The 25,795-nt window shown below is 42.8% G+C and overlaps 1 protein-coding gene and 1 long non-coding RNA gene across 2 annotated transcripts; one reads left to right on the top strand and one right to left on the bottom strand.

Annotated features, from left to right (window-relative positions):
* Positions 1–126: 126 nt before the first annotated feature.
* LOC125992030 (protein O-mannosyl-transferase TMTC2) lies at positions 127–25,597 on the bottom strand. Its single transcript, XM_049760580.2, has 12 exons — positions 25,198–25,597; positions 12,656–13,253; positions 6,236–7,064; positions 6,039–6,153; positions 5,170–5,255; positions 4,736–4,920; positions 4,578–4,656; positions 3,884–4,005; positions 3,226–3,307; positions 2,173–2,287; positions 2,039–2,102; positions 127–1,468 (listed from the first exon to the last, which is right to left on the bottom strand). The coding sequence occupies exons 1-12, from the start codon at positions 25,278–25,280 to the stop codon at positions 1,283–1,285; spliced, it is 2,544 nt and encodes an 847-aa protein (XP_049616537.1). The 5' UTR covers positions 25,281–25,597; the 3' UTR covers positions 127–1,282.
* Positions 6,822–13,830, top strand: LOC137839840 (uncharacterized). The gene is made up of 2 exons (XR_011086180.1): positions 6,822–6,928; positions 13,736–13,830. It is a non-coding gene; the product is annotated as an uncharacterized lncRNA (long non-coding RNA).
* Positions 25,598–25,795: the final 198 nt, after the last annotated feature.

The raw sequence follows: 25,795 nt of genomic DNA on the forward strand, positions 1-25,795 counted from the left end.
GCTTGGAATGCAAGCCACATGTGAGTAGAACCTTGAAGTTCTTATTTGTGGGTTTTGCTGACAGCTGGTTGAAGCTACTTAAATCCGCTTAAAGTACAACAACAATCACAACACGATTCACAGCAATTAATTGGCAAACATTTTTATTCTGGACAAAAAGTTCAGTTTTTCTTACAAAACACAAACGACGTTCTCTAATTGAAAGTACACGACCATGAAACACATCTAATGTAATGTTTGGTTGGTGATATTTTTTTTTGTATTGCGGGATTTTCTAATGGCTGTTACCCTGCTGGATGATAATGTTGGCAGCTGTGAATTCTGCATTTAAAAAAAGAAAGGTAGTGGATGAGGCCATTTCAATATTTAAAAAGTACTAAATGTATATTTAAAAAGAAAATTAGGGCCACACCGAATAGAAAAAAACAGCGAGAATAAAAGTAATTATTTTTAGATAATTTAAAAAAAAACAGCAAGAATAAATGATTTCAAGTTAGAAGTTATATTAACTAACATACTTTTTCAGATTTTTTTTTTGAAGTGAGAAAGAAGTTGTATTAGTGACATTATAGTTCATATGACAATAACGTCATGTTTATTTTGAGGGAAAAAGTAGTATGATGTGAATAAAGCCTTATTTTTTTTGGATAAAAAGTGTTTTTCTGATGAAAAGGGATGCAATATTATGAAATTAATGTATATATTTTTTAAATGTATTTTTTTTAGGAAAGTCTGAATATTAGGATGAAAAAAAGGTGTTTTAATTACTAGAAAATACATATATATTTTGTAAATCTGACTATTTTTGCAAGATTATGATTTATTTTTGTCCCAAATAAAAGTAACTTTATTCTCATAACATCTCTAGTTAATTTTTCTTTTTCACTGTGGCCCTAATAGTTCTTAGTAAATTCACTTTCGTCCAGCTCTTATGGGGGGCGGGGTCGTTCTTGCAACATCATAGCAGTGCGAGACAATGTAAGCAACCAATGATTTCATTGGCTTTCACCACAAAACAATATTAATAAATTAACAAATGACCACACAAGAAACGTGAAAAGGGTTTTTTGGCCGGCGTATTTGCCAGCCACAAAAGGCGTACAAGCTTTGGCACCACATGTTGGAGTTTTTTTTTTTTTTTTTTACACAAATCTTCAGAGATGACGGCCTCCGTATCTTTCAGTTCAGTTGAAGAATTGTGTTTTTTCCAAATGAATAAGAAAAGTCGCCTCAAAGTTCATTTCAGCACCTCGTAAATCTGCCTTGGCCTGCTTATTTAAGTTCAAAGTTGCTCCGTCCTAGTGGCAAGCCCCTGACGCTCCATGATGTTCCAAAGCTTGCGCAGGTTTGAGCGCGTAATGGCGTCGTCGGGCTTGAGGCGCAGCGCCCGCAGGTAGTTAGCCTCGGCCTCGGTCAGCTTTCCGTTCAGGTGGAGGATGGCGCCCAGGTTCATGAGTGCCGCCGGGTACTGGAGAAAGCAGACAGTCATAGAGTGATTTAGCAGGACAGTAATTTGAGTCACAATCGGGTGGTGCTATGGCTCGCAGACCGCTTTTTGAAAACCACTCGTGTCGAGTTACACGTGCGACAGCACCAGTGGCGACCTTGACTGGATGTGTGAGAACGGTTTTATGTGTCCAGCATCAAAGCCGCAGAGGAAGACAGCTCCAGTCTTTTTACTTTTATGTATCAAGCTGTCACGGCGCCAACCTTGGGAATGCTGCTCTGCTTTTTGTTTCATGCCAGACTGTCTTCACCATGATGTCATATTTGATCCAGCCGCTATTTTGTGTTAACCTAAAAGAACTACTTTCACGTTTGACTCTGCGGTAGCATTGACGTTTTAGGCAATTATGCCATTAGGCTAACAATATGCAGTATCATACAACTGGAGGATTCCCAGTGGGAGGTAATTCATGTCTAAAAAAAAAAAAAAAAATTACCTCTACTAGACAAAACTATGGATTTATTTTTCTTTTGAAGTGATTGATTCATGCTGCACCGCCACATTTTCTGGTGTTGTAAACTGAGTACTTACGTCTGGTCGGAGACCGGCTGCACGTTGGTACTGCTTCTCTGCCGCCTCATTTAGACCGGCCTGCCTGAAAAGATGGCAAAGCGTCAACCCGTCATTAAGAACAGCTTCAGCTGGATTGTTTTTCCAAAGCTAACCTGAGCATGTGAGCCGCACTGAAAACCACGTCGAACTCGGTGCCTTCCAACTCAGCTGCCCTTTCCGCCATCTTAGCTGCCTCGACGAGTCGCGACTGCTCCAGCAGGAACTGACCTACGCAGAGATTGAGAAGATTCAATAATTGCAAACACGACAACAATGGAAGATGAATGAAGCTGGTGAAAAAGACGAGCGTCACAGGAAACGAACAGGAAGACGGCAGAGATATTTTGTGATTTTTCATGACCGGCCACCTGGCCTAGCAGTCACAACTTCCTGTCCCAGAGTCTCTAGATGATGAAATGTTATGGGTTCGATGCTCCTTCAGGCACGTTCCGTCTGTTCTGCAAACAATGGCAGGAAGCACTTGCTTGTCCAGAGCATCTTCCTATTAAAATGGCCGACAGATATCAGGCGCACGTTCAGAGCTCACCCCATGAACCCCGGACACACTCAAGGAGCCAGATGTGAGATAAGGCGCCAAATAAATATCACGTATTACAAGAGTCTGCAAGATAACGCAAAGGGGAAGCAGCGCCGTCCAAAGACAGCAGTACTCCACCTTACCAGGTGCCAAAGCAAGCCAAGGGAGAGGAAAGAAGAACGATACGGTGGGACACAATGGCCACTCTACTTCCTGGAAACAGCGGGACCGGCTTCGAATTACACGGAATAAGTCCCCACTAAGTTCGAGTTTGTCAATGTAACGAACACCAAACCCCAAGTCCACAAGCAAACCAATCCTCCGCCCCGCAAGTATCCAGAACTATGGATCACTTCATACCCCAACCCCCGAGAAACAATTTCCCCGAGTCCCCGCAATTACAAGTGTTATCAGGTTACACAAGCCGCGACATGAAGTCCACCCTGGTTTAGAACTTCAGCTGGTTGCGGTCTGGATACAAAGTTGACGCCGCAACGCTTAAATGGCAGATGAAAGCCTCCAAAGATCCCCGTGTAATCGACCAAAAACTCAAAGCCATGAATGCAAAACCCGGACTAGAACAATGCAAGCAGCACTTTGAAGTTCTCTAGGAGTTTTGGACTCTTACCATAGTGCATGTAGCAGTTTCCTTTCATGGGGTCCAGCTCAATGGCTCTAAGGTAGTACTTTTCTGCTTCTGTATTTCGTCCCTTTAAGAAAATAGAGGAAAACGTGAGTTGATGAGCAAGACTTCATTTTGACCTGTAACTGACTCCTTTAAGACAATAACAACAAAACGGTATCTGATGGGGTGATGTAAAAAGGAAGCCTAGTAATTGTGTCAAAAGTCTGGTCCATTGTCCAGGGTCCAGGCAGATCTCGGTTCCAGGGCCCAAAGGAGGCCGATCCACCAACACTGCAGCTCTAATATTTTAGCTGTGCGTCTGTGCTGAGAAAGTCTGCTAATTTCTTGGCCCTATGTCTTCACTCAAGGAAGGAAAGAGGTCAAATATCCCTCAAGGGTTTATAGAGGGCAACTCCCACAAGTCAAACTGGACTCAGCTGTGAACACATCTGTTGTCACATCAGTGTCAGAGTTTTTTTTTTTTGCCTTCGGGTGGAAGGACAGATTTTTTTTTTTTTTTTTTCTGCAGCTGCTACATCGCAAGGAAAAAGGTGGGTATTGGTGTTATGGGGTGCAAGTGACCCAGTTATTAATATGTTTACATGCACAGAAAAGTGTTCTGCCAGTTTCATTTAAAACAAAAAACTGTGTGTGTACATACTATGATGGACAGCAGTTTTCCGTAAGTAAGATGAGCCGGTATATGGTCCGGCTTGACCCTGAGGGACTCCTTGTACCAATGACCTGCCTCCTCCAGTTTATTCAGCCTCATGTAGGCCTCTCCTGGTAACAGGAAACAAAGGTCAGGGTTTAATTGAAAAAAGTTCCGGGTGTTGCCTGTGGAAAAAATAACTAACAAGTTAGTCAAGGACAGATTATGTACAGTGTGTTTGAATGCTGGGAAAGAATCAGGAAGATGAATGCAGTTGGCTTTTCCAGTGACATGACATCAACGTGACATCAGCACACGCCTCCCCCCACCTGACTAAACGAGAGCTCAAGCGGACCATCTAAACTCTAAGCTTCCATTAATGTCATTAGTGTTACAATAACAAGGCGTTGGATGTGATTTATTCCCTGGATTATCTTCAATCCTCTTCAGTAGAAATGCACATTGAGAAGCTACAGCGCTCCGCTGTTTGCTTTGGCAACGCTTCAACATTTGTTGAATTCACTTTAAAGCCTCTTCTCATGTGGATCATCTTAACAAGAAGTTTCAACAACACATCTCCGGCCAAAGTCAGCACTGCTTGATGTTGTTTGAATGCCATCATGGGGCCATTTTATAAAGTAGGTGTCACCGGATTTATGATCCCTTAGTTTGTCAGTGTGACGCAAAATAAAAATTGGCATACCCATCATGTTAAAAAGGCTGTGCGGTGCAAAGTGTCTGGGCATCCTCTGCACTGCCTGCTTGTAAATGGAAAGGGCCTCCTGTAGAATGCAGAAAAAAAAATCAACATAAAATCCACCTTGGAAATGGAACAGATGAAGCATTTTACAACCGCTGTACCTCCTGTTGGCCCTGCTCGTGCAGAAGTTTTCCCAGGTTATACAGGCAACTGGTGACTGAGCTCTTGTGGGTGTGGGGATCCTTCAGATTCTCGTCTGGAATGTTGGCGCATGTCACAAAAGTCCGTTTGGCCTCGTCCAGGCTGCCCTGGTTCATCAGGATGATTCCTGTGTTTAGGTAGGCGGCTGCAGCATAGAAATGACAAAGGCCGAGCCTGTTATAAGTTTTCATTCAACGTCTGATTCATCCTTTTTAATTAGCTCTTTACGGATTTTGGGATTAAGCTGAAATGGCCTGATTTCCGAAATGTGGCACGCCTCTGAAATGAAGTGTGACCTTTTGGGTCTGGGTCTAATTACTCATAAGACTGCAGAATGTCAAAATGAACGAACAATCACTGTCGTTATTTTCTATCGACACAAGGTTTTCCTTACATGCTAGCGTTGGCCGACTCCCAATTGCCAGTTTGTAGTAATGAAGCGCCTCTGTAAATCTCTCGTTTTCCTGCAGCAGCAAACCCCTGGACGACATCAAGAAGGGAAAATGCATGCGACTTTGAGACACAGAATGGTTTAGAGCTGTCAGAATGAATCAAGTAATCGATTATTAAGTTCATCAAAAATTACTTTAATAATTGAGTTTCGACTTTGAGACACAGAATGGTTCAGAATTGTCAAAATGAATCGAGTAATCGATTATTAAATTATTCGACAGCTACTTTAATATTCGAGTAATTGTTTAAAGCCATTTTTTACCTTAGAATCGTCAAAAGCCTCAATAGTTAGCCTCTCAACAGTAATTATTCATACAATTTTTGGCATCATTCATGGAAACAAACAGGTTATATTTTGTGTTTAATCAAAACAAGATATTTGCAAACGTTGGCTTTTACTTCGGACAACAATAACATTAGTTCAACATTAATTCCCGTTGTATGATATTCTTTGTTTTTTTTAGTTATTTTTATCAATAAACAACACATAATAATCAAAGGGGAAAATGTTTTTCTGATCCATTTTGATGCAAAATATGTTTTTACGATTATTCAATTAATTGATGGATTAATCAATAGAATTATTTATTCTAAAAATATTTACTACTTTTTAATCTGGGATTTTGGAAGTAATATGGCAACTTTGCTTTCGCTGGTGTGGGAGTTACTTTGTCTGATTTTGCTTCCCGTCTGTCACTCCTTTGCGTTCACCTCGCTTTCTGCCTCCCCCGATATGTGACAGATCGGATTAGCGCAACTCCCATCAAGGGTGTCAGGAGTGGGAGATTGGTCGATGTCTTAAACACTCACAGGTTATACAGCATGTCAGCCATGTTCCCCCTGTTGTGCAGAGCATTTCTGTATGCTTTCTCCGCCTGCGCCATCTTGCCCTGGCTCTTCAGAACATTTCCTAAATTGCCCCAGGCTGCAGGAGACATTGACACAGTGTCAGGCTGGATAAAGTATTAAAAGAACGAATGGAGGCTAATAAGAATCACCCATCTTACCTTTTGCAGGGTTCACACTAATTCCTGACTTGTACAGATTCTCCTCGTTGCTCCAGTCTCTATTCCTTTGAATTGTTCTAAGTCCGTTTAGCAGCACCAGCACCAAACACAGACTCAACAGCAAGGCCCTGTAGCTTCTTCTTCTTAGTCTGACGTACAAGCTTCTTGCGCCAGTGGCTACTAGTAAGCAGAAGCCTATGCTGGGAATATAGAGTACCCTCTCGGCAATGACAAAACCGACATAAAAGAAGAGATTGGACGCAGGGATGAAAGGTAGTGCGAGTAAGGCCAATGAGAGTATCGCAAGGTTTTCTGTGGGGGGCAGGGACATCCAAGGAGGGTCGTCGTGGAGTCCGGCTGAACCGTTCACGGTGATCGTTGGTGGCCCCGAGTCTGTGTTGTGGTTCGTGTCAGGTGCATGGTAACCATTCCCATTGGTGACCGATTTTCCATTTGTTATTTTGCTCTCTGCATCTTTTCCTTTTGAGGTGGGGCCGTGAAACCCAAACCAAGTCAGGAGAATGACTCCTCCATAAAAGGCAAGCGTATGAAGATTCCGCCAGTCAGCTAAGGACTTCACTAAGGGGACCGCGTCCATGGACCAGTCGAAACTCAGCTTGTCGGGGCAAAGTAGCAACCAAGCATTGGCGGCGGGCAGGTGGAGGAAGGTCAGCATCCGGGTGAGGAGATGCGGTGAGTCGGCCGCCGGGTTGTCCGAGTTTGAAAAGTTGGGAGGCTTGTTACCCATCCAGTAGATGCGGCCTGACAGCAGAATCATGCCCCAGGTAGCCAGAACAGCGAGACTCAGCAAAAGTTTCAGGTTCTTTTTCTGAAACGAAACACAATAACTCTTAAGTAGAGCTGTCAAAATCAATTAATTTTAACATCAGTAAATGGGGGAAATTGTTTAGTAATACGCTTCCATGCAAAATACAGTTTTATCCGATTAATCGGTGGAATAATCGGTTCTAAAAATATTCGAGTCTTGGAGTTCAACTAAAAAGTTTCAACCCCCCCAAAACATATCCCAGATCTTCTCTTTGTCATGATAATAGTAGTTATCCCCTCCAAATTAATTTTGACATGTTCATACTAAATCATCAATGTCGATTATTGCTTCAGATATGTTAGTAGTCTTGATTTAAGCGGGCTTTCCCGGTTGGCTGTCAGGGTTGCCTTGAGTGTGACTGCTAATCAGCTTAAATCTCATTGTGTTGGTATGCAGATACTGTTTACATCTCATAAGAGCCTTAATTCTGCAGCCATGAGGTCGACTGTCACGCAACACTTTTAAACCTTGATCTTTTGATTGCTCTCTATGCTCATGTTGGATGTTTTAGAGGTGAAGGTCAAGCAGAGTTCCCCCTCATGGACTTAACGCGACGTAACGTGAGCGATGATCACCGAAACGCCGTTCACTGCCTCTTTTGTGAGCCCATTTGTTATCTCCCAGTTTGTCTTTGGCATGAACTACATTTGAACCCGTCTCAAGAGCGTACGAGTTCACGCAAACGTACCGTAAAGCATTCTAATGTGCGGGGCAGAACATTCACAGCGGTGGTCTGTGTCTCATCAACAATTTCCATGATGAAAACGGGAACGCCCTCAACGATGTCATGAATGGTCTAAACATCTCCTTGTGTGTTCTTTTGAAAGGCGACCATGATAGAAAACTTCTTGTCCATAACAAAACCGTACATTAGGATTATCGTAAGAGGTTTAGCACGGATCTGCAGGCTCCAGCTCGGCTGTTCGTTTCACCAGATGAGAAGTGGAAAAAACATGAGAGGGTCAACAGGGGCAGGCAACCCCCCACAGCTCCCTCGGGACACTCGCTCTTAAAAGAGCCCGTCGATGGAGGTTTTCGAGTACTTTGACAGGTGCTACATGAACGGGGGACATGAAAGTCCTTCCAGCATTGGCGGCATGGAAGCAAATGAGCTTTATTTTCGCCTTAACTGCATTGTGAGTCCCCCCAAATTGGTCCTTAATTGCCGCCTCAATGCATGACCCGCTTTCAAGCGTGACCGTGAATCTTCACGCTAATCAGTTTTTTAAGTGCTTTCAGTGAATCAAACGAGCAGCCCGCAGGTGCAAGATTTTTATTCAAGCAATGTGTGCTGTACGCGCACTTGCTCCTTTTTTTTTCTGCTATTCAGCACGCTTTTGTTATACTTGTTACTTGTTTGTCTGTTGTGAGCCATGTCTTGTCACCGTGGGATAGGGGGGAACGAAATTTCGGTTTCTTTGTGTGTCTTTGGCATGTGGAGAAATTGACAATAAAGCTGACTTTGACTTTGACTTTGTTTCTCTCCCAGATTGCAAAATACTGATGAGTTATTAATTTCCTTCCAAAATATTCTTTGGTTTTGGTAATTTCTTCTAATGAATGGCTTTTGGGATTCTTGGTGGTTTAGAATAGCAAATCTGAGCATAATAATAAGAATCCATAAAACATACCCAGGCCTGAAAAAAAACACCTGTGTCAGGTGTTTTTCCAAAATATTAGGTACACTATGCTCGGGGTGTCACCATTGAATGTGTTTAGAATCGATTATTCCATCGACTAATCAATTTAATCAAATAAAAAAGATGTGCATTAAACTGTATCAATAATAACATTTTTTCCCGATTACGGTTCATTTATTTTTATTTATTTGGTTTTATTTAGTCTATCCATCCATTTTCGATTAAAAAAAAAAAAAACATCTAAACAGAGAATGTCATTGTTTACAAAGTAAAAGCATTTTTGTTTTTGTTTTATTTGGAGCAAACAAAAGATAAAGCAGTTTATTTTAATGCAAGACAAGAAAAATCTGAATTATAACTTTGGAAAGCCTAAAATCAGAAGAGTTTGACAATCCTTAGTTAAAAATATCCCTAACCAATTACTTGATCATTAAAATAATGAGGTGATTAATTTTATCATCAATTTGTTGTCGATTAATCGATTAATTTTGACTACTCTGCGCTATTATTACAAAACAAAAATGCCCTCGATCCACCTGAAATGTGGATTACAAGGCTCAGTTTAATCTCCTTGAGGGTGCTGTATATTTTTAGAAGGTTTCTTCACATTTCATTTCAAAACCACACTGACAATTAATTAGGGGCATCAATGACGCCATAGTGCCACGAAACGCCGCTGCCGTTAAAATCGACTGCTACTAAAATAAACCCACAATTTGGCTGCGAGTGGTCCCCGGAGGTGGTTAACCACAATAAATGATGCAGATAATGATCATCCTTTACGTCAGACAAGGAAACAAGTGTTTGGAATTATCTTGATTCACTTCGGGTTTTATTTGGAACACTTTAAGAGCCGAGAGCTGTTTCTTATATCCCATGTTGGCCTCAAAGATGTCATGTTATCAATGGAGTTCATTGTCGTCAAAACTCAAACACGTCTATTTTTTTACTCTTTCGTTAACCCTTCTCTAATTGTCCCCCATTGCCTTTTTCGTCCTATGAATCCATGTGTCAATGCAGCCGTGTGCTGAGAGTATCAAACGCGACCAGATTGGCAGCAGGGGAATGTGGCTGACTTCGTGCTGAGAGCAAAAAAAGTCCGGCAGACTTTTTTGATTAAAGTCGCGTCCAATTTAAAAAGTGCTGGTGACTCCTTCCAACTGACTGAGCGATCATGTGTGGCATTGGAACCACGAGCCATAAAAATCAAGAATATTTGTTGCGCCAAAATATCGACGAAGTAATCCAAATGATGAAGTCTCAAGCGAGCGTCGACAAGGACAGCTGATCAGTGGCGCTAGTTGAGGATTTCAAGAGTATTGGCCCTTGATGCTGTACATCTGATTGAATTCACATGGATTGTTTTTCTGAGCCAGTTCAAGGATATATATTTTTTGAAGATTAATATAGGAACTAAAGTTAAGAAGAACAAGGTTTGAAGTTAGGAATGTCACTATTTTTAGAATTGTTTATTCTATCGATTATTCCACTGATTAATCATATAATCGGATCAAATTTTATTTTGCATGAAAATGCATTACAAAACCATTTTACCCATTTACTGTTTATTTGGTATTCTTTATTTAAAAAAAAAACTAATGAATAACAATTAACTATTCCACAAGAGGGATAAACGTACTCACTATACTTTCTGAAACCGATTCCGGGACTGTTACGATTATTGCTTTCATTAAACACAAAGAACCATCTTTGTCTTTATTGTTTCCGATTACAAAAATTAATGAATAATTGCCATTGACATTAGACAATTCGGGCCAGTCTAAGGAAGAAAAATGTCTGTAAACGATTACCAATTGATTACTTGGCGATTTATTGATTATTTTTGAAAGCTCTAATTTAAAGTATAAACGTCTTAATTTCTTTGATTGACGAACAACATACTTTTGTCCTTTAGAGATATGTAGCAAAATATTACACAGGAATCAAATTCAGATTTTTCATTTTTTTTTCTTCCTTCTCTATAGACTGCGGTGCTAACACCACACCCTCCTTTGTCTCCCTCTCCCACTCTCTGCCAATTCTACCGTTCCCCATTTGAAATCTCATCTCAGTCTGATTAGGGAGTAAATGGAATGAGGGATGGAACGCCGGCCAGAGCACATCTGTCGACGGATTTGCATTTCCATGTCTCTGCAGTAAAGCAGCCGTCTGAGATCTTTACAATCGATGTTACGAAAAAGACACCACTACTGTTTTAGCCTTAAAGCTAAAGACTCTCCTTCAAGTAAAACAAAAGTGGTCCATTCCCAAGACCAGGAACAGATAAAGCGAGGGAAATGAGAGCATAGTTTCCCTCTCCTACATCCTTCATCTCTTTGTGTTCCCAAGCGTCTCTTTTTGAGACGTCTGGCTCATTATCGAAGAAACAATTGCCCCCATGGCCGAGCCCGTCGAGTCACAAGCTTCCCTGCCAAGATAACCGCGACTGGGCCCGTACTGGAGGGTACCAGCGGAGTGATAAATGAGCCAGATGTGGTGGCAGGAGGGGCAGCAGTTGGCACCAGGAACACACACACGCGCGCACACACACACACACACGCACACACACACATACACACACACACGCCCTCCTGCCTGCCAGTCGATGACGTGCCCGCACTGAATGATTTGTGACGACAGCCTCTAACAATCACTGAGAGTGATGAAATCTTCCAGAGCGCCCTGGAAGCAAGCGATCGGAACAATGGAGGAAAAAGTGGAAGGCTTCCAGGTTTTATTTGCCAAAGTTATTCCACTGTTTTCCTCGTTGGTGCAATGCAACAATTCCACCCTGCTGTGGCTTAGCTTCTCGTGAGCTTTCACCTCAATTTTTAATCCGTTTTAGAAAATAAATGCTATTAATTTGTTCCCACCTTGCAAGATATCGAATAAAAGGTGAAGGTTATTAATCAGAACAGATTTTACGTGAATGTCTGGTTGTTGCTGAAGCTCTCAAAATTCCTTGATTAATCGATAAGTAATCAAATTACAAATAATCGACAACTATTTTAATAATCGAGTAATCGTTTGGAGCCATATTTTAACTTAGAATTGTTCGAATCGTCTAACATCAGCTTCTCAACAGTAATTATTCATTATTTTTTGTAATCATTCATGAATACAGACAAATTATCTTTTGTGTTTAATCCAAACAAGACATTTGCAAATATCTGCTTAATAAAATAAGATTTATATAACCGCACTAGTAACTCAACAACATTACAACATTAATCCCTCTTGTGTGTTATTTTCTAATGGTTATTTTGTATTTTTATCACTAAACTACCAAATAAACAACAGTAAATGGGGGAAATTGTTTTTGTAATACGCTTTTATGCAAAATGAACTTTTATTTGATTAATCGATGGAATAATAGAATAATCGATTCTATAAAAAATAATTTATAGCAGCAGCCCTAGTAAATGGAGGGACAGTAATTTCCGGATGCTTCCACCAAAGCACTCAGAAAGCTTGTTTGTCCTTGCCCCACCAAGCCAAGGAGAATTTTCTTTACATCTGTTTAGCACTACAAGTGTCGTCATGCTGGCAAGAGAGCACTTTCTCCAATCAAACACCAGTAATCATAGTATCAAGGTTATTCCGAAGAAAAAAGCCGCAGTATTTAGTCTGCACATCTGATGCTTGCATAAAACTGTGTTTCCCGGAAATGCACTCATGCATTTAAGATGTTAATCTTAATCACGCTTACATTTGGGCCTCTGAGCTTCGATTGGAAGCCGGCTGCCATGTTTTGCATGGAAGTGGAAAATGACTGTTTTGCATGATGAATGAGCAAAGCATCGTTTCCATGTGTCACTTGAGTGAGGCTCGCACGGACAGACGTTTTTTCTAATAGCGCTAGCTAAAGAAATGCAAATGGCGCATGACACAAGGTAATTTTAAGAACCATTAACTGGCAAAGGGGCAGAACGCAGGATGCCCCGCTTTTACCTTTCCAAGCGGGAGCAGGAGCGCCTGGCGGAATGTGAGTCGATTGAAGACGAAGAGGTCGTAGACGGCCGACACCGCCAGCACCGTCACCCCCTGCTCCTTCCAAAGCATGCTCGCCGCTGCGCACCACAAGCTGCCCACCATCCATATCCAGCAGCGCGCCACCGAGCCGCCTGCGCCGCAGTATCGCGCCGCCCGCAGCCCACAGTGTCTCGCATAGCAGAGAAGAGACAGCAGGAAAAACAAAGCCGCGCCGACGTCCGCCCTCCCGACCACGCCGGCGACTGCCTCCGTGTGCACCGGGTGAGAGGCGAAGAGCAAGCCGGCTAGCAGACTCCAAAGTCCTCCGCCCAACAACGAGCGACTGAAGGCGGTGAAGGCGGCCGTTACAAGCCCGTGAAGTGCTACGTTGACCAGGTGGTAGCCAAAAGGCCGCAGGCCGTGCAGGGCATAGTTGAGGCGGAAGGTGAGGGTGCAAAGTGGACGGTAGGACTTGTGGCTGCCGCTGTGGGTGAGCAGGGTACCCCAGAAGTCGTCATACAGGATGTTGGTCCATGGGGTCACTGGGAGAAGATCTTGATTGGTCTTGATGGCTCGGCTGGAAAAGGAGATGCAAATATTACTTCCAAGTTTCGCCTGTGCCTGGTCAAGTGTTCGTTCGCACACAACCGTTGCACCACCACGTACTTAGAAATCCCACATTAGAATTTTTTTTTTTTTTTTTAAATTACGAGCTAATCCGCAGGTTTGCGAATACAATAGTTTTAATTCGTAATATCACTAATCGCTACTAGATGGCAGACACCTTAATTGCATTCACACCAGGTCTTATATTGCCCTATACTACAACATAAATAGGCCTTTTTTAAATTTATTTATTTATTTTTATGGATTTGGTATAATATGCATAGTACCTCAATAATATAAAAGTTTGTTTTACCATTTATCATTTTACAGCTTCAAATAAATTAGACTAAGAATAATTCATGGCTGATTGATGAAGTATTATAATATATTTGCATTCTACGTTTAAATATTCTAGTCAAACACTGACTTTGATGTATTCTGACATTTCTACAGGTGCTTGTACAGCCCCCCCAAGCCCCACCGTTGATTCCCCTCATTAGCAGGAACACAGGCAGCGAGGTAGAGAATAAGCATCAGCAAAAAAAATATGTTGTTCAGTTAGATGGAGCTCATAATAATAACAATTGAAAAAGGATGTAGCTGAGCGGACGTTATTCCTGAGAAAGTAGCGCATGCATACAAAGAGGAAATAGGAGGCGGTGAAACGAGGAAAAAAGAGGAAGAATGCTTTGAAAGTCCCTTCAATAGAGATTTGTGAATGATAAGAAAGCTGTTCAGGCTTTCTGAATATTACATTATTCATACAACGGAAGGTCGGTGGACAAAATGAATCTGTTCATTTCGAAATGATGGAAGCATATTGCATTCACTTGGAGAAAAAAAAAATATTTTTGGAGCAAATTTTGGGGGGATTTTTTCCTCCCTGTTTTTGGAATATACCGTATTTGCCGGTGTACAGGTCGACTCGGTGTATAAGTCGACCCCCTAAAATTCGACGGAAATTTACGATTTTATGATATATGCTTTGTATAAGTCGAGCTCAATTGTTGCATTATATTAAACTTCAAAATTCAATATGTGAAATTTATTGACGAAATGTGTTCAAATTCCGGGAGGCCGTGCGCATGCGGCTGTTTATAAGCACCGCGGAGGAGATCGCGGCCGGCGAACCCTGCGCACGCCGCGCGGCACCAACGGGAGGCCGGAAATAGCTCCAAGCCGAGCGGATCGGCACTTTATAAGCACCGCGGAGGAGATCGCGGCCGGCGAGCTCGCGCACGCCGCCCGGCACCAACGGGAGGCCGGAAATAGCTCCAAGCCGAGCGGATCGGCACTTTATAAGCACCGCGGAGGAGATCGCGGCCGGCGAGCTCGCGCACGCCGCCCGGCACCAACGGGAGGCCGGAAATAGCTCCAAGCCGAGCGGATCGGCACTTTATAAGCACCGCGGAGGAGATCGCGGCCGGCGAGCTCGCGCACGCCGCCTGGCACCAACGGGAGGCCGGAAATAGCTCCAAGCCGAGGGGATCGGCACTTTATAAGCACCGCGGAGGAGATCGCGGCGCCTCATTGGACTTCCAGCGGCCGGCGAGCTCACGCACCCGCCCGGCACATCCGGGAGGCCGTGCGCACGCGCCAACTGGCCGAAAATAGCCCCCGCCGAGCGGATCGGCTGTTTATAAGCACCGCGGAGGAGATCGCGGCGCCTCATTGGACTTCCAGCGGCCGGCGAGCTCGCGCACCCGCCCGGCACATCCGGGAGGCTGTGCGCACGCGCCGAGTGGCCGAAAATAGCCCCCGCCGAGCGGATCGGCTGTTTATAAGCACCGCGGAGGAGATCGCGGCGCCTCATTGGACTTCCAGCGGGCCGCGCACTCGCGCACGCCGCCCGGTTCAAATTTTCTAAGTGCAACGCACAATGAGATGCATGAGAAACGGCCTTGGTTACCATTACATTTGAAGCGATGAATACGAAGTTAAATTTTATGACTCGGTGTATAAGTCGAGGTCGATTTTTTTCGGTCGATTTTGGATCGAAAAAGGTCGACCAATACACCGGCAAATACGGTATATACATTTGAGTTTTTATGTTGACTGCAATATGCTTCATTACTAATGCTCTGCTCTTAACAATTATTTTTGATTTTTTTTAAAAAAAATCTGTTTTATATTTGTTTTAATATTGTTTATTTTTTGAATATATTTTACCTTTTTTTCTAAAAATATAACAATATTATTAAAGAAAAAAATCTGAACAGAAAAAAAATTCCATAAAACAGAACATAAATCAATTATTAAAAAATACCCCTTCTCAAATTACTATTTTTTTCCCAAGTGAATGCAATAACAGGAGTGTTACATTTTATTTTAACTACGCTCAAGTGCCACTCGAGAGAGACCAGACCTCCACCAGGGCCTACTTCACAGAACCTAACCTCCTCCTTGAAACTATCAATTCACATTACTATATAAAATATATATTTGTAAAACCAAAAATTACTTTTTATATAATAAAAACAAAATTAAGAAAGCATTTCAAGTAGACTACTCTTAGAATACAAATTTTCAATGAAAGAGAGCTTCCATGGCGCCCGCCCTGTTCTTCCTCATGGGGCATGTTGACGATGATTAGCACACTTTCTGTCTTTGTGCAAGCATGCCGCACAGCATAGAAAGGCTGGGGGGCGGTGGGGGTTCAGCCAAAGACTTCCTTTGTCTGGAGATTGTACCTTTTTAGCGCTTGGAGCCTAAAAAATAGAGCGGAAGAGCTGCCAGGAGAGTTAAAGACTATTTTAAATGTCGACCCAATTTAATTGTTTCCCTGACGAGCCTGTAAAGATGTCCTCGCGTGAGCTACAGTCGAGCAAATTTCCACCATTTCCCAACATTGTTTTCTGACAAAGAAAGCATGTTTATTTTGGAGGTCTGTTGTTGGGGAGTTCACGCTTAGCGGCCATGACATCATTTTTTAAATTTTTTTTTTACAGTTCCTCATTTGAAAGAGCAGGGTTCCCCTGTTTTCCAGTTGTGGTAGTAAATCATTTAAATATTCAAATCAGTGCCAGCCAGTCATCAGTGGCCATTTGAATGTGTGGATGAAAAAAACGACGTTTCAAGAAAGCCACAATAATCAACCAGGTGTCTGTTTTTGTGTTTGTGAGCGTGACGACTTCATTGAGTACATGGAGTGGTCTCCCGTAGTGACAGAAGAAGGCGGGGAGACTAAGGGGGGGGCTCCTTTGTATTCCGCCACCGTATTTGGGCCACGCAGAGCAGGCAGGCTATTCACAATCCTGAAAGTACAGGCTATTCACAATCCTGTACAGGACAGCTTTTCAAGATTTTTTTTTTTTTCTGGGTGTGTGGCTAGTTTTTGTTACTGACTTCTTTGACTATTTTCCCTTCCTCAATTTTTCATAATGTAGAACTCGAGAATAATTAAAACACAGAAACGCTTATTTAAATAGCTGGTCCGTTTGCAGCTTGAGCGCCCGCCGACCTCTAATAACCGGCAGCAGCATAAACAGCCAGCGTGTAAAGTTACAATTACACTTTTGTTGTGTATGCTGCATCATTTGGACTCCCCGGTGGAAGATAAATTCGCTTGTGCTTGCCACAAATATTCTTTCCTTTTCTATTTCGGGAGGCTTTTGGGGTTTAGGATTCTCCTGACGGCTATTTCTATTCCTTTTAATTTCCTTCAATGAATTTTCTTCCCGTCACCATCATCCATCATCCTCCCTCCCCCTGTCTCTTATCTTATCTTCAGAATCCCGTCCGTGACGGTAGGCGAGGTACTAGACACTCCCTCATTTGGCTTAAGGTTCCTCCTTAATTTTAGTGTGAGAGCGCGAGATAGCAGCAGAGCTCGAGGTATGTCAAAGTTCAGTCGCTGTAATGAATTGTGATAATTCCAAATTAATGACCTGAATTTCAAGAGTTTCAATCGCTGATTGTTTTCTGGTCTTTGAGTCTTCCCATTTTGTGACGAAAGGTAATGCCCAAGCGGGTGATCGTCTGTGTTACTTATTGGCTAAAAAAATAAAAGTAAACATTGAGGTTTTTTTAGAAACTAGTCCAAATTAATCGATTAATCGATTAATTATCAAATTAATTGACAGCTATTTTAATATTTGGTCATTTCGAGATATTTTTTACCATAAAATTGTCTATTCATGAAAACAAACCGTTTTTTAATTAAATCAAAACAAGACCTTGGAAAATAATAATCACACCAGTAACTGAATCGGTTTCAAAAAGTCTGGTAACATTATTCCCTGCTTTATAATATTGTTTAACTGTTTGCTTTTTAAAATTACTTTTAAATTTACTAAATTACATTAAATAGTACTAAATAAACAACAGTAAATGTGGAAAATGGTTTTACAATACACTTCTATGCATAGTAAAATTTTAGCCGATTATTCAATTAATCAATGGAATAATCAAAAGAATAATCGTTTCTAAAAATATTCAATGTTGACAGCATGGACTGGGGTCTAATCTGATTAAAGGTAGGGTGTGAATTGTGTTCCTCACTCATCCTGATCATTAGCGATTCATAAGCATAGTGACTAATGTTGCCCGGTAGAAAAATAGCAAAATACAAATAGACTATTTCCTCCTCTGCATTTTGAGGAAGTGAGCGCCACGAGTGTGTTCAAACATCAGACATAAGTGGCACCACTGGCAGAACAATGCCAGCGACAGAAATGGCACCACATTTCTTTTCCCACACATCGGAATATGGAAAGACGGACGTGGGCAAAAAACGCCCAGCTAGCATTTTTGCTAGTGGCGATGGGCCACCTTCCTGATTAGATTAGACCATTGTTGAGCGTGCGCTTAGATCTATTATGAACCCAATTATCCTGAGGTCCATTCCCTCATTTATCTTTCAGTGGATTGATTCAAGTCTCATTGCATTCTCGCTAGTAATCGATCGTCCGTGCTAAACGGTCGCTGAAGCCAAAAAAGCCACCGCTGCCGCGTCAGCAAAAAATCAAAGCTAAAGAAGTGGAAGGTCCCGCCACAACTTTTCCTGAGCGATGATGTCAATAAAAGTCAGTGATGAATGTTTAGACTCAAGCGGGGAAGGTCTACGGGAAATCAATGGCGAATAAAACCGACGCTTGGCTCACCCTCAGGGGCAAGCAGGTGCAGGTACTGACTTGGGATTTAATACTTGCAACATGCCCCAAAAGTCTTTGAATCCCGATTGTTCTTGAGGAACTAGTTAAACAGTTGATTCATTCCATCAGGAACTTTCCCATTGAAGAAAATCTCACCCAATCAATCTGCTATAAATGCTTAAATGGGATTTTATGGGATTATTAAAGCACCTACGCAGACCAACTTCTGGTCTTTCAATTCCAGCAGTAGAACGACGGCAGAAAAAACCCTCCAGCGTGTTTTTAGGAAAAAACAAATGATCAGCCAATCAGTCCGTTCAGAGTCTGCACGGTTAATTACAGCGTCTGACTTTGCACGACTAATTAAGGTGGTCGGTCTCTCTCTCACGCACTCGGCTGCTTCCACAGTGATAAATGTGCTGCTTGATTAAAATTTGGACCGAGCGTTGCTCTGCAACATGGCCAAACAACACACAAACCGCAGCTGTGCACATTCTGGGGATATGAATTATGACTTCCAGGTACAGCAGTTTTTTTCTCCTCGCAGTCATTTAATTAGTCGTACCGTGGAGATTGAATACAGAGCAACACTCCCGCGTTAAAGTCGTTAGCTCCGCCGAAGCTAAATGTAGTGCCGAACATGTATTAGAAATCCGCTGAATTAAACATGAAGGAATTAAATACCAAGGATAACGTACGTGTCTGGAATCGATTTTCTTCTCCGGATTAATCTAAATGATCCATCTCATTCCAAACAGTAATTAGGGCCAAGGTATGAGGTGCCAATTTAATTTACCAACATGAAATTTGGCAGACACGACGTTCACACAGGAAGTCTCCCATTTTATGGTCATTTTTTTCAGGTCCAGGGATTCCCAAAAAATTTGTCCGATCTGATGCTAAATTTGAAAAACAAGATATTAGAGAATCTGGAGGTTCTTCTGTCGAGAGTGGGTATACCAAAAAATTCTGTCTGTTGGGTTCTGGATCTTCTTTTGGTGCTTTTTCCGAGCCAAACTAACAAGCCGTGCAGGACTGTATCCAATCCACTATAGGTCCTTCTTTCTTTCACCGTGACCATTTGTCACATTCCAGCATTAGCAAGCGGGAAACGGGAGCTAAAGAAGGGGTACCGCAAGGGTTAGGGTTCGTGTTAATTATCTAAGATCTTTTCAAACTGGGAACTGTGATCAACATGGTGGGTACAAGGAAGCCATTTGCCTGACCGTTGCTTCCTCCTAAAAGTGTGAATCCCACCTATTTGACCTTTAACCAAAGCACAACAAATCCTAGCTACCTATTTCCAAGCTAACATATCGACAGAGTCCCCGGTACGCTCCGAACCTCATTACCAAAGAACATATGGTGTCATAAAAGTACATCATATTCCTCCGCCACCTTCTGTCGCTGCCGTGTGGTCACCGCAAATCTCACGGGAGATATATAAGCTTTTCGCCCTCCGCCAAAAAGAATCTCCTGAGAAGGACACGCAGACATGATGTCATGGACAAAATGGGACAAAAAACAAAATAGCAAGCGAGCACCACGTCTTTGCACTTTTTGAAATTCAGTTACTGAAGCGGTTATTGTTTTCCGTAGTAACAGCAAACGTTTGCAAATATCTTGTCTTGAGTAAAAACAAAAGATAATCTGTTTTCATGAATAAATACAAATATAATGAATAATTGCTGGATTTGAACCATTCTAAGAAAAAATGTCTCTAACCGGTTAATCGTTAAGTAAAATAGTTGTCGATAAATTTGATAGTCGATTACTTGGCGATTAATCAATTCATTTTGACGGCTCTAGATAACACCCCAAAGCGGAAAGTTGAATGCCTCATTGCGTTCTATAACTCACATTGTGGCTGCTGAAATATTGACAAAGGCACCTATCTCAAAACCAAATTTTTTTTTCCCCTCAACATACATAATTCAGTGACCTTCAGGAGAGTGCGATGGATTCAAAGTAATATACGAAAGGCTAAAGATAAAAATGGGGTGTGGATGTGGCAAAAATCCATTAAAAACAAATTACTTTTTTGTCACAGTCCATCATGGAAGCACGAATAAACCTTGCCTACCGCCTCGCCTATCATCTCCATCCGAGATATATTTTTTTTAGACTGGCTGCCTTCATCCAATGTAGATTTGTCTCATTTATCACGGTTGCCTTCTCAATTGGGCCACCACCACTGCAATGTTTACCTAATAAGCGGCGCACCTGATATCCAGAGCCGCATCCCATTGCGAGACCATCCATGCAGAAATTCACCCACTTCACATTCCTCGGCCGAAACCGTGGCCCGTAATCCTCCGCGGGTAATAACACAACATTTTATGATAGCACGCTACAGTGATGCCGGAGGCGGTGCTGTCACCTGATCTCCCTTCGACCCGCAGTCACTCACGTCGTCTCTCGGTCCATCTCTCTGTGGTTTTTATGAGGTGTGAAGCACCAAATCATTTCCACACAAGCGCAGACGGCCGAGTCGACCCGCCCCAGCTTCGCAAAGCTGCGGATGCATTTTATAAGTTAGTTGGAGTAACCGTGCATGAAGCAGAGTCAGCAGCCAAGAGTCTCCATGTTTATGAGGCATGCCTGCACCTTCACCGTAGTGCTGTCGGGGAGTTGAAGGGAATGTGTGGCTTATGGTTGGGAAAGGCTGTTCTTAATTGGAAAAATCTATGAGTAATACGTAAAACAGATCTCGGCTAGATTTTTTGGGGTCTTGTGGTGCCAAGCATGGGATGCAATTTTTTTTAGATATTTAAAAAAAAAACGTTTTATCTAGTCTTCTACCGATTAATCGATTAAATTGCATAAACATTCATTTTGCATTATTAAGCATAATAATGAGGTTTGAGGTGAAGTTTTTATTTTTACCGATCTAGGTTCACCATCCTGAAATTCTGAAATTTGTGATTTCGAGTGTATAAGGCTTGGTGAGTAACGTGGGTGTCAGTAGAATAAAAGTGTAGAGTTGGCACTCATTTTGTTTTGTTTCAGATTGTAGGTCAAGGTCCTAAAGGCTTGGCTAAAGAAATTTGGGTTCTATGATTTAAAATATTAAAAAAAAAAAAAAACTGACCTTGTTTTGATTCAGTCACACTCAGGTTTGGTTGTAAAAAAACAATACTAACTCAGGACGACAAATTTGAAAATCGCTGAAAGGTGATAGCGGAGCCCTATCAGTTACAAAAAGATGGAGAGTCCTAGCTAAATGCGAGTGTCGCACATGCACACTCAAACCGATTGTGTCGGGGTTTTAGATTACGCCCGGTTGGTCATTTTTAGAAGCGCGCTTTGACAAAATGGAAATCTAATGCCACAAACAGGAACTCAGTTTACAAGATTGTTGTTTTTTGACGAATCCACCCCTGAATCCAAACGGGCAAGCTGCTGAAATAAGACATCAATAGCATTGTGGATGAATAAAAACACATGTTCAAGCTTCCCTGGCGATACGGCATCACAGTGACACATCGCCAATAGCGAGGGAGGCTTTTCATTTCATTCATTTTGCCTGTTTCTGCTTAAAATGTAATCATTTGGTGACTTTTCATAGACACATTTTAAAAGCTGCATGTCTTGAGACAATGTTATTCATTTCCAAGGAACATTTTTCCTGGCAGGCCAACACGTTGTCACCCCCCTCAAGCTGCATAATATTGCACGCACACACCCGAACATTTGCTCACATGTCTCTTTGGCCTACATCTTGCACCAATATTTATAGACTCCGAGCACATAGTGTAACTTAAACAGCCGCAATGCAATTTGGCTTGGTTTTTTTTTTTTTTTCTTCAGCAGATTGCGGCAATTACATCGCGTGCTAGTGGCGCCATTGGGCAAATCATGTCGTTATTACTGTTTGTGTGTCGTTAAGCAGCGTGAGTGTTTATGACATAATAGCCCGCTACCATTTTCAAATTGGGATGTTGAATCTGGACTGATTAGTGGATTTGGGATTTTTGCTTTACTCTTCATGCCAGAAAGAAAGAGGAAGCATGTTTTTCATATAACAATGTCATTTACGTGTGGTCGTTTAACGTTCTCCTCATAAATATTTTCCTCATTTCAAGGCGTTTCCTCGGGTGACTCATGTGTGGCGTAACGTCGAGGCAATTCATTAGCGTTTCAACTCAAAGCGGTTTGGTTTTGAACCGAGATCAAGGACATTTTTGAGGGACATTATCATACTGATGCACTTATTGATGAAGATTAAAAACAGGGTCGGGGTCACAAGGAAAAACATTCGCTATGCTAAATGCCACTAAGGATGCTCCGCCATGCCGTCGCCTTCATCTTAATTTGAATCATGCGCAAATAATTCTATACTTGAGTCCCTCAATCACGATGCATCGTTTAACTAGATAAAAATCTTGAGAAGTATTTGGTCCTGAACATTGGCTTCATCATATTCCACAATAAAAATGAAAGGCTTCCTCACGAATAAATGCTTCCCTCATTTCCATGTATTCCAGTAAAGCTGGAATAAAAAAATAAATGCCACCCTCAAATAGCTGACTGTCTTTTTTTCAATGAGTAATAGTCGTAGTAATGTTTTGTCCGTCTGTTTGCGTTCCAGGGTGCTCTGCAATTTATTTGGTCTTTTAACTTAGTTTCATAAAATAATTACCTCCCCTCCAATAAATGCCTTCCACTAAACTCCTTCAGCAGCTGTTTGCGTTTTTTTTTTTTTTTAATGGCCTTTCTCTCTACAGAAATTAAATAATATCCGCCACAAGCAATCAATTGTAAGCTTGGTAATAAAACTAAATGTCAAAGAATAGTTCATCCATCCATCCATTTTCTGAACCGCTTAGTCCCCACGGGGGTCGCGGGCGTGCTGGAGCCTATCCCAGCTGTCATCGGGCAGTAGGCGGGGGACACCCTGAACCGGTTGCCAGCCAATTGCAGGGCACACAGAGACAAACAACCATTCGCACTCGCACTCACACCTAGGGACAATTTGGAGTGATCAATCAGCCTACCAAGCATGTTTTTGGAATGTGGGAGGAAACCGGAGTGCCCGGAGAAAACCCACGCGGGCTCGGGGAGAACATGCAAACTCCGCACAGGGAGGGCCGGAGGTGGAATCGAACCCGCACCCTCCTAACTGTGAGGCGGACGTGCTACCCAGTGCGCCACCGAGCCGCCCTCAAAGAATAGTTATCCACTTTAAAAAAAATAAAAGCCTTCCTCAAATAATTTCCCCCATCAAAAAAAAAATCCCTTAGTCACGAGTCTTCCCAAAAATGTGAATCACTTAACATTTATATTAAACTTAAAGAACAGTCGCTATGATTTTCCCAAGTCTGGCTTAACTTGTCTCCCATCTCCCGTAATGGTTTGACAAGCAACGTTTTTTTTTTTCATTGGTATTAGCATTAGTTGTGCCCAGGAAAAACACTTGACCTGATTGCAAAAGCAGAAAGCCACCAGAACATCCCTGCGAGTTGGATTTGCCATCTCCGAACGCCATGAAGTAGCCAGGATTTGATTAGAGAGGGGTGAAAGGTCAGATAAGCTTTAGGAAGATCACAACGAGGCTTGTTGTGAAAGACAAACGAGGATGAAAAGGGAAATTCGTCGAGGAGTCTCCTCAGGCAAGCGGCGCAGAGTGATTAGTGGTTCTCCGCTCTTGTTGGTAACCGCTCGTAACTCTTCCGACCTCCCCGGGGGGAGGGGGGGGGGGCTTCCCAAGCACGCGACTCTTGACCCTGAGCGAGGACGCCGTTTGATGAAGAGCCAGGGTGGGTCACGCTTCTCATTGCTATTCATCCACCTTCATCTCGCAGCCGTGAAGCAAAAGCCCCCCTTTTGCTTGTCCCCCCCGTGTAAATTACAACCGAGACTTTGATTGATGTGCGGCGTAGGTGGATGCTGAACTTTGACGGCGAGGATGGAGTGTGGGCCCGAATGCGCCGGTCGCCACTTGGGGTAATCCGTCACCCAAAGGCTCCTTGACAAGAGCCCGCCGTGTTACGGTCACATGTACGCACAAGCTTGACGGATGGCCGACCGCTGGGCAGCATCACCGTAAAAGTCTGATACGGCGGATAACTGCTCTGGGACACGACTGGAATAGAAAATGGAGGACATTCTGAGATGGATTTTAGTCGCCAGTCAATCACACTGTGAACCACTATTCTCCACTGGATGTCAAAACATCAATACTCTCATTACATTCAGGGTCAGAAACGAGCTATAGAGTCCATCCTGGTTGAAGTACTTCAAAACCTGGACTTGGAATTCTGACCTTTAAAAAGTGCCTGCAGATTATTGCCAGACAGAAAGAAAGCACCTGTTCACTGATTGCTCTCACATAAATAATCTAACACATTGCTTACATGTCATCACTTGATGATTTATTGCAAATGTGAGTGTAGCCACAACATCAGGACTCGAGCAGTAGCAGGTATTGTGTTTCTAAAAAAAACAACTGAGTTATGATAGCGGACAATAAGACTCTATTTTCTTTATGGCTTATCCTTGAGTTGAAGACCTGCCAAGGTGACTTTGGATGAGTGTGACACTTGTACAATCTCCACTAAATCTAACATGGATTTTCTTGGAATGTGGGAGGAAGCTGCAAGCCGGTGATTTGAACCTCAGAAATGCGAGACAAACGAGCTCACCACTGCCCAGACTCAAGTAACTATTTTGACAACAAAAACCTGACTTAAGTATCAATGCAGATCCAAAGTCCAATTGAAGCCAGCACTGATTGACAAGAGCACATGCAAAACAAGCGCCGTAGCCATGGTAACCTAACTAGGGTAGCCAGGGTGATGGGGAGGAGTGCGACCCACTTACCTGTCATCATAGCAGAAGTCCGCGTCCAGCGTGTTCACGTACACCCCCACGGCCACGGCGGTGCATAACAGCTCCGTGATCATCTCTCCAAGCCGAAGCGGAGCTTGCAGGCGGCCCGGGGAGAGGATCGCTTCCAAAAGGAGAACGAGAAGTGGATGACGGGTGGATAAGTCTGTTGTTGTTCAGCCGCTCGGCAGCGCGGCTCCCCACGCCGCGCAGGGCTTCTCCCGGCGCACCGAAAGTGTGTCGCGGCGGGCCATGATGCTCACAAGCGGCTCGCGAGCGTTGTCAGGAGGCGATGAAGAGCGACAGCATCCGCGTGTGTGGCCGTGATGCGCATCTCTGGTCACAATGTGCGTGTGTGCACCCGAGAGCAGCAAGGGAGAGAGAGCCAGGCGCATGTGGTTTTGAAGGCTGCGCATGCGCAATGGCTGCTGCACCGAATACAATCATTCGCACACAAAGAGGGCTTTTATCATTGTTTTCTGCCGGATTTGAAAGAAATAGTTATACTACTAACTGTTATTAATGCATACAATGTCAGAATCGTCTTTATTATAAAAACACAGAGCATTTTATTTAACGCATTAATTACTAA

The sequence above is a fragment of the Syngnathus scovelli genome, chromosome 22, assembly GCF_024217435.2.
Source record: "Syngnathus scovelli strain Florida chromosome 22, RoL_Ssco_1.2, whole genome shotgun sequence".
Lineage (NCBI taxonomy): Eukaryota > Metazoa > Chordata > Actinopteri > Syngnathiformes > Syngnathidae > Syngnathus > Syngnathus scovelli.

Excerpts from the sequence above, each read along its gene's own strand:
- LOC125992030 (XM_049760580.2), bottom strand. The coding sequence starts at position 25,280 with ATGATCACGGAGCTGTTATGCACCGCCGTGGCCGTGGGGGTGTACGTG. Across the intron at positions 7,065-12,655 it reads TCCTGCTCCCGCTTGGAAAG|AAAAAGAACCTGAAACTTTT; the intron begins GTAAAAGCGGGG and ends GTTTCGTTTCAG. Across the intron at positions 1,469-2,038 it reads CAGCCGGTCTCCGACCAGAC|TACCCGGCGGCACTCATGAA; the intron begins GTAAGTACTCAG and ends TGCTTTCTCCAG.